Source organism: Neolamprologus brichardi, chromosome 1 (genome assembly GCF_056152115.1).
Source record: "Neolamprologus brichardi isolate AB-2024 chromosome 1, ASM5615211v1, whole genome shotgun sequence".
Lineage (NCBI taxonomy): Eukaryota > Metazoa > Chordata > Actinopteri > Cichliformes > Cichlidae > Neolamprologus > Neolamprologus brichardi.
Window position 1 is genome coordinate 26,399,615 of NC_142104.1, and position 9,649 is coordinate 26,409,263.

Here is a 9,649-nt window from a genome sequence, read left to right on the forward strand (position 1 = left end):
GTCGTCATCAGCGCGCGACTAAAGCAAGCTGCACAGTCGCAGTTTGATTTAAAAAAAAAAACTTACAAAAAAAGCTGATCTGGAGTCAGTGCATCGTTTTTTCATATTTTATTCTTAGTGATCATCTCAATGCCTTGATACCTTGATAAAGATGCACTTCGTACTCTGTACTGTACCCTGGTTCTTCCATATCTTACATATTGTGTGGAAGTGTGGGGAAACACATATAAAAATACAACTAATCCATTAGTCACAGTACAGAAACGAGCACTGCGTATTATTCACAAGGCTGGTTATAACCATAATAAAGAAAGAGTTTGTGAGTATGATCTAGATATATCTAGATCATACTCACAAACTCTTTCTTCAGGCAAAGTTACTTAAATTCCAGGATCTGGTTAATTACAATACATCCATAATCTTATACAAAGCCTTTAATAAACTTCTACCTACAAATTTACAAATTATATTTGAAATTCGAGAAAGGGTTTATAATGTGAGAGGCTTCGGGGAATTCAAATTACCCAGAACTCGAACAACCCGTAAAGGTTTTTGTGTGTCTGTATGTGGTGTGAAAATCTGGAACAGTCTGAGTTTACAACTGAAACAATGCAAAAATATTCACAGATTTAAATTCCTCTACAAACAGTTGGTCTGGTCACAGTATACTCAATGATGGTTTTAGTGTGCTCTGTAATGTCTGTTCTCTTACCATTGCTGGTATGGATTCCAAAAAAAAAAAAAAAAAGGTGTATGTATGTATATGTGTGTGTAGATATATATGTATGTATGTGTGTTTGTCACTATGTAATTATTATTGCCTGTTACCTGTGAGCTGCCGTGGAGATGCTTGCTTGTTTTTTTTGTTGATGAGTGAGTATAGGGGTGGGATTTAATAAGTTTTCTTCGTCCCACTCCTTTTCAGGTAATTTTTGTTTTTTGTTTTGTGCACTTTATGTTCAATATATGTATTTTGTTGTGCCTGAAATGAATAAATAAATGAAATGAATGAATGAATGAATGAATGCTGCACTTCACTCTTGTACTGTACTATCAGAACATTTTGCATGCACGGTTTTACTGCCCATAATGTTGTTTGTAGTGACAAACTATTCAGCTTTGCCCCTAAGCCCACAGTCTCTCCTACTGCCCCACAATGGTAAAATATATAAATAACAATAATAATAATAAATTATGGAATTGCGATTGAAGATAAAATTTCAAAAGAGAAAAAGAAAGAAAAAAAATCGAGATTAAATATCATATCTTTCTAAGAATGTAATTCATATTCACCATAATAAAAGTAATTTAAGTGACTTTGAACAAGACGTATTTTTGCTGGCACCACATTACTTTTTAATGTTTTTTGCATAATTATGTGTGTGAAATTTCTTTAGTGCAGTATTTCAGAAACTGCTTATCTACTGGGATTTGCCCACACAAACATCTCAAGGGTTTACAGAGAGTGGTTTCAAAAAAGAGAAAATATCCAGTGACCAGCAGTTCTCTGGGTGAAAATGCCTTGTTGATGTCAGAGGAGAATGGCCAGACTGCTTTGAGGAAGCAACAATGGTTGAAAGAGCCAGTTGTTCCAACCAAGGTATGCAGAAGAGCATCTCTGCATCACCAGGTGTGGTCTTCTGCCTGTACACAGCAGTAGAAAATCACACCTGGTACCACCCCTGTCAGCTAAGAACAGGTAATTGAGGCTACAGTTCACTAAGGCTCACCAAAACTGGACAAGAGAAGATTGTAAAATTGTTGCCTGGTCTGAAGTTTTTGTTTTGAATTTCTGCAGAGACAACTAAATGTTAGGAGAATTTAGCATAAACAACATGAAACATAAATCCATCCTGCCTTGCATCAGTGCTTCAGGCTCATAATGGTCTAGTGGTGTAGGATATTTTCTTGGCACACTTTGGACCCCTTGGACTCAGCATTGTTTAAATACTACAGCTTGCCTGAGTATTGTTTGTGACCATGTTTGTTCTTTTATGACCCCACAGTGCCCATCTTCTAATGGCTGTTTGCAGCAGGACAACATGTCATGTCACAAAGTTCAAATCATCTGAAATTAGTTTACTGAACATGAAAATGAGTTATCTGTACTCCTTCACAGTCAAAAGATCCCAATCCAGTAGAGCACCTGTTGGAGGGGGTAGAACAAAAGAGTCTCATCTTAGATGAGCAGCTAACAAATCTGCAGCAACTGTGTGATCCTGTCATGTCAGTATGGAGCAAAATCTCAGAAGAATGTTTCCAGCTCCTTTCTGAATATATGCTATGAAGAATTAAGTCAGCTCTGAAGTCACAAGGGGATTCAACCCATTACTAGCCAGATGTAACTGGTAAATTGGCTGGTAAGTGTACAACAAGAGCATCAAGTGATAAACAGTATTTGAGAAACCACTGTGTGGCTGCATTAGGGCATGCTGCTGAAACAGTGATAATGATAGTGCATTCAGAAGTGCTGTTTGTGTTTGCCTCATTAACAGAAGCAGGTATAATTAGCATCTGGTTTCTCAGTTCAGCTCCATCATGTGCACTTTCAACAAAGACAGTGTAAACAGGAAACGGGAAAAAAAAACCTCATGCACTTTTAAATCTGAGAAAAATACATATTATTTTACATTTAACTTTGCTACTGTCCTTTTTGCCAAATAACCTAATTAGCTGTTCTTCCAGTTGTTTCTTTTTAGTGCGAGTTACTTTCAGTTTTTTGTTGCCGCTGTCCCAGGACTTCTGAGATTAAACTGCTGCCATCAAATTGAGAATGAGCTCATGTTTTCCATGAAATGGTGAAGTGTCCTAGTTTAAACATTTCACATTTTCTGTGTTCGGTTTTGAATAAAATAAAACTTTTGAGATTTCCAAATTCTTACATTCTCATTTTTATTTACATTTTACACAGGTTCCCAATTTTTGGGAAGTAGGTTTGTACAATGACTTTACAGAAAACAGTTTCATTTAAAAAAATTAAAAAATAAAAGCACCATATAACAGAAAAAGAAAAAAACCCAGCTGAAAATGACATTAAGACAATAAAAAGAAAGAAAGAAAATCGACATTAAAGCGCAAAAACAACTGACTTTGCCAGTATGTAAAAAGCCCACAAACAAGCAAACAAAAAAACAACAAAAAACAAACAAACAAACAAACAAAAAACACCCCAAAACTATAATTCCCCTGCAACACCTTCACCTTTACATAAACCGTCCTGCCATCAGCTTTAATTTGCATCATATTTAGGCTTTTAGAAGTTTTACAGTTCTACTGTGAATTGTTTTGGGGTTTGGGGTGTATAGTCGATGTCTGATAATTTATAGGTTTTGGATACATACTTTGATATTGCTTTTGCATTTAAGGCTATATTTAGATATGCAAATAGTTCAGAATATTAAAAACTATGGCTGTCAAGAAAACAGTGGCAGTGTGATAAGATATGGCAACCTACTTTGATGATTTCTCTCTACATGTGGAACATCGCAAAGATTTGAAGCCCTTATCGACACACCATGTGCGACTATCAAGTTGCTCAAAGGTCAAACAGGAAGAAGAGCAACTCACAGGTACGTTGTACCCCAGATGTCAAAGACTTATTGAAGTACTATGACAAAGTGACTGTACAGTTTTTTTAAAAAGAGAAAAAATAGCTTGTAATAATAGTGAATGAATCAAAAAGGTCCGTCACTCCATTGACTGTATGACTAATTTACTCCTAGTATCTCCTAAATACAAGTTATGCACACATGCATTTTCTAACCATAGCCAAGCAATGTATGCATTTTCTTTTAAAATATAGCAAATACAAAAGACACTAAAGACATTATAGAGATGTGAAAGCAATATTTTGTGATTTAACAAAAGCATTAAAAGTTAATCATATTGATGTGGTTTAAACTATAAATTATAATGTAACAAAAACAAAAATGCTTACTCACCCTGAGAGACTTTGCTTTTGCACCTTGTAGCGTTTGTTTCATGACTTTATCCCTTATATGAATTAACTACCAAATAAATAGAGCTTCAGCACACAAAAAAACACGCAACAAGCTTTTAGTCCAAATTTCCTTCTGAATAATTTCTTTAGACTAACAAACCAGCCGAGGGGAGTATTACCACAATTTCTTCAGAGTTACAATCATGATTTGGTTTAATTTAATTTAAAAGGTTTCCCTTCTCTCATGAGCCATTTGACCTCTATCCACCTGTAAGAGGGGAAAGCATGACGAATATCTGGATTTTTCAATCTCAGAGTTTATGTCCTTCATCAGATGTACAAAGTGTTAGTCATTTCACAGATTAAAAAAAAGAAATAAAATAAAATATATATGGGCATATAAAGGGTTTACCCAGAGCCAGACAACAGGCTAATGAGTTGGCTTGCTCTCTGAAACAGAAGTCAGTGTGTTTCGCAGATGGAGGGCTCAGATGACGATGCTGTTCCCACTGCGAGACGCCTTATCCTGAGAGAGACATACTAACTTTAGATTCACTGCACTAGCAAACAGAGGTTTTATTTATAATAGTGACTGCATGTTTGAGAAATGTGTGATACAAGTGCATTGGTGTACTTGCAAGTTTGCAAACTAAAGCAAAGTATTCCTTACAGAGTAATAATCATTTCTTCGTGCTCCTGGTTTCTGTCCCGGCTCATACTCTGTGTAACTGGGAGGTTTATCGGACCAGCCTCCACCTCCTCTCCTTGCACCTCCCACCGCCCCTCTTCTGCTGCTTCCCTCATCTGAGCTCCAGGACCCTCCCCTCGAGTGTTGTGCTGCTGGGGGAGAGTAATTCCCTCTGGACCTGCTGTCAAACAAGTCATCCCTGGAACGGGATCGAGGGCGGTCCATGCCTTCTCGTGCCCGGCTGCGACCCCGCCCATCCAGTGACTCCTCGCTGTAGCTCCGGGGAATACCTCTAGATCTGGTAGGTGACGGGTAACGTCTGCCCGCTCCCCCTTGCTCGTCGCGACGAGTGTAGCCACTGCGGCTGCTCTCGCTGGAACTCGGTGGCCGGGTCTTGGGCGCAGGAGGTGGAACTCTGCCTAACTGCGACTCTCTTATTGGCGGAAGCGTAATGACACGACGCTCTGCTGGGCCATCGTTGAGGGCAGAGATCATGCTGGGGGGGCCTGGTGAAAATGGGACATTGACAGGCATGTGGTGGGAAGGAGGCGCGTATTGCTGGGCAGGAGGTGCATAGTGCTGGGCGTGAGATGGGGGGGCTGGCTGGGACTGAAAGAAGAGAGAGATAAGAAATAAATAAATATAACTAAAACTTAAAAAAAACAAAAAACAAAACTAAAACTGTGCCCAGGTTCAATGCTACAAATAGAGTATATACTGTTATGGTAATTGCATCATTAAAAAAATAAATTAATAAAAAATATATATCAGGGACTTATCGTCAATCAGTCAATATGATAAGCCTCAGAAATGAAGTGAACCACTACAGGGAACTTCAGGTTTAGAAAAGCAGAAAATGTTCCACCATTTTAAGAATTTTTGTTTCCTGAGGAAACTAAAATTACGAGGTTGAAGACACCAAGTCAGTTGTGACCTTCTAAAGTGTAATATTTAATTTTCTAACACAATGCTGTGATTAACGTGTTGTGTCAAGTCTGGATGTCTCTAACTATGCATTCTTAACATATAAAGTGAAAGACATGTTTAAAACTAAGCAAAAAGCTCTCTCTTCACTGTGGGTTTGATGAGCCCGTCTGAAACAGTCACACTTTAATTCTCTGATGACATCAGTCAGACATAAGTCATAAAAAGTCGTCGCAACTGACTTGTGTTAGCTCAAAAAAACGATACAGAAAGCAAAAGTATTCAAACAAGTGCAACGCCCATGACGTAGCAGGCCATGAAGCATAGGAGCCATTACAATTCACAGATTGTTGCTGTAAACCAACAAATGTGTTTTTGTTTACATTAAAAGTCGTGGGAACATACCTGTAGAAGAGGACTGGTCATGTCCAACCCCCTCACTTGGTTCTCCAGGTATTCGAGCATGTGATTGTTATTGGCTGGTGTGCGGTTACCTTGGACACTGGGAGGGGGCATGCTGTAAGCTGAAGACTGAGGAGGAGGGAGAGGCATAGTCTTTAAAGGGATGTTGCTCCCTGCAACAGACCCTGAAGACAAAAAAGAAAAGAAAAAAAAGCATTTAGAAAATTTAAGGAAACAGCAAATTAAAACCTATTTAAGTCTGTCACTTTAATATGTGCAGATTAATGTGTGCATGTACCAGCGTAGAGCATTGGGTTCATCTGGCTGGAGGCGTGGCTCAGTGGTGCATATATTGGTTGTCCTCCTAACCAAGGATTCATGGCCTTCTGAGCCTGCTTCACCATACGATGCTGCATCACAGCTAAAACATGAGAACAACAATTTCTAGTATGTACAGATTCAGTGAGGCTATTTCAAAGTATATGGGCTTTTTATTTGCAGCATGATAAGGTCACATGTTTGATTTCACTAAGGCTATTAGCAATAGATACTTTCAAACACAAATGAAGGCCTGCAGAAAGGATCTGTTAATGACCAAACTGAGTGGAGCAATGGAAACAGCAATCAAACATTCACTAGATATACAGGCAATGAAATATTCTCCCTTCCTTCATGCTTGTTTTTTTTCCCTCCTCAACTCCCAAGCTGCCTTATTCCTTGACTTCTGTTGTTGAAGCGCCCTTAAATGAAAGCTTTTACCTTTCTCAGGACAGCAGCACCTCTGTGGGCAGCAGGGACAGCGGACATAGCAGCAGCATATCTGAGGGCAGCACTGGCAGCAGCAGATGCATAAGAGCATGATGAGAAGGAGGGCACCGATGATGATGAGCAACGCAGTCAACCAGTCTGTAGGAAGACGAAGAAAAAGGGAGACGCTCTGTGTTCTGTGTCTTAAGAAGCAGACTAGGTTTTTGCGTATGTTATAGCATTAATAACATTAACAGAAGCTGCAGCGCACACAATTATTTGTGTTTAATCTTATGCATTCATATTTTCTTTCTTACTGTAGACAATGAGTTTGACTTCTTTGGAAGTGATCCCACTGGTGTCTCCAGGAGCATTAACATTGCAGACATACATCCCGTTGTCCCACCACATCACCTCATTGATCACCAGATCTGCCACTGTCCAGACAATGCAAACATACATGATTAAATTCAACTTCCTCTGTTGTGCCCTCATTTCAGAAGCTCAAAGAACTGGACAGCATTCGTCAATTCACTTCCATCTCTACAAATTAAAAGGCCATCGGGATAACATACTATTAATCTTTTATTTCTGCAAAAATGATCACATAATGAAAATGAAGGAAGAACAACCAAAAAAAAAAAAGTTCTCACAGTTATTTGAACAAAACTACCAATTCATATTGTACCAAGCATCTATTTAAAAGATTTATACAGGTGCTTCAGCTTACAAAAAAAACCAAAAACCCAAAACAAAACAAAAAAACCCAAATCACATTTAGGCTCATCTTTGGTGAACTCACGGTTTTGGACGGAAATCTTCCGTTCCTGGTACTCTGTTCCCAGTATAGGCTGGTTGCTTCCTGTTTTCTGGACCACAGTGCGTATTGTCCGGTCACGGTCTGGACAGTCATTTGATGGATCTTGTCCCAACTGTAGTTGAGCCTGGTATGCTGCAAAACCAGATGTAAAAGCTTAATAATGCAAAGACTGACAACTGGCCAAAACATGTTACTGGCTGTTTGGGATAAAACTGGTGGTTCACAAAAGACAAGATCATCAGGTACAACCCACAAATGATCATAGATGAAATTATTATTCTTATTGTTATTGTTCATTGCAGCCTTGGGAATAGCAAAAATGAAATGTGTGCAGTAGGAAGCACCACACCAAGTGAGGTGAGAGTAAAAAAAATAAAATAAAATAAAGAACTGATTGAAAAAAAAAAAACAAGAATTAGATCAAATTAATGCAGAGGGCAGAAATGCAAAGAAATGTATATGCATTTAAATCTACATAGATTTCCATCTTTGTCACCATTGCCAAAAGTTTTTTGGCACTTTAATCCCACTCTGTGGCGGCACCCCCCACCCCTCAGGTGACAGTTGCTTTTGTACCTGTGGAGTAATACTGCAGTACAGGGTCCATGCAGAAAGACTTGAAAGTCCATGTGAGAATAACGTTTTGGGGGTTTGCAGAGGTGGAGTAGTCGCAGCGAAGGACCACTTTGGCAAACAAAAGCGTGCTGTACTGCGTGTAGGGAACGATCACCTGAACGCATGCTGACACTGCAGAAAGACAACAAACAGAGAGTTAACCACATATAGTACTATACAATGATCCATTAGGTTACATTATTTATCAGCAAAAGTCCATGAGGAAGAATAGTGGAAAGGAGACAACGAGTGAGCGCTACTATGAGCCAAGGAGTTAATGTCAAAGTAGCAGGACCAGAAAAACAGGTGGCACAGACAAAGACACAGGAAGTGGCCTACTGTGAAACTACCAAACACACACTGAAAAGGTGGAATGAAACCCGATGAGTTCATCTAAGTGTGGGCATAGCGCAGTGACTCTTTCCAGAGTGGAAATAAAGAAAATCGTTGGTTTAACTTTAAAGAGTGACTCAATGGTCAGGGTCCCAAGTATTTCTAAAGTGACCCAAATATTAATAATCTCCGACAGACAAATGTTTAAATCGGTTATAAAGACGAGTAACACATAATTTGCTTAACCAACTATGAAACAAGACGGTCATGTTTGATTGCTTCATGTAAACACCTGTGTCATGTGACCGATACTTAAACTTATGTTCATTTTTGTAAGTGTTTTTTTTTTTTTTTTTTTAACATTTACTTGATAAACTGGTTTAATACACTTGTTTTTACACAAACATGAAGCTAACATGTAAAAAAAAAAATACCTTTCAGAAGCGACAGCAGTACGACAGCGACAGGAAGTCTCTCCATGATTACCAAAGGGTACAAACCCCCTCACCCCAAAAAAACCTTCGGCTCCAAATACAAACAGAGAGGCAACACTCCCAAGTTAAAAAAAAATAAAAAATAACCACAAAAAACTCCACAAAACACGAGTTTCTATCTTCACTTTGGCCTAACCAAAACTGCTCATTGTTTCCGCCTACGAGTGCCACTGAAGAGTAGCCAATGTTTGTAGCTGATCCCTGAGACTGAGCTCATCTGTGGCTCCACCCCGAAACAGGTGAGCTTTCCTGTGGCGTAGGCGGGTGTAAAGCAGGAAAATGCCACGATTATTTGCAAGCGCATAAACAGATACTACCTGTAACATCTCACTGGTCTTATCTGATTTTCTCTGGCTGTAGGAGTATTTTGTTTGTATGACACTGTGACAAATGTGTTCTGAACTCTAGATTCAATCTTTTGACTGGGCTGGAGAGAAACCATCACTGGATTAGGAAAAAATATGTTCAGCTTATTCCTATTAAGCAAATATTTGCTCTTCCAGGTGTTAGGAAATGTTTTTCGAAATCCCTTCAAAACAGCTGTGTGACTCATGAATGAATAATACAGGAGAGGGAAAAACTGAAGCTGGGCTTTGCTCTTCATGCCTTTGTTTCCTAGACTAATCAAAGTCTTTTCTAAGTCTTTCATAAAAACCTCAGCAATAATAATCTGTGTTTTAGTGAAA

The 9,649-nt window shown here is 38.9% G+C and overlaps 1 protein-coding gene across 1 annotated transcript; it reads right to left on the minus strand.

The window, feature by feature from the left end:
* Positions 1-3,162: 3,162 nt before the first annotated feature.
* On the minus strand, positions 3,163-9,150 carry ildr1a (immunoglobulin-like domain containing receptor 1a). The gene is made up of 9 exons (XM_006780403.3): positions 8,904-9,150; positions 8,098-8,268; positions 7,504-7,653; positions 7,019-7,138; positions 6,714-6,860; positions 6,253-6,375; positions 5,958-6,139; positions 4,611-5,237; positions 3,163-4,466 (listed from the first exon to the last, which is right to left on the minus strand). The coding sequence occupies exons 1-9, from the start codon at positions 8,947-8,949 to the stop codon at positions 4,428-4,430; spliced, it is 1,605 nt and encodes a 534-aa protein (XP_006780466.1). The 5' UTR covers positions 8,950-9,150; the 3' UTR covers positions 3,163-4,427.
* Between the last annotated feature and the right edge of the window lie 499 nt (positions 9,151-9,649).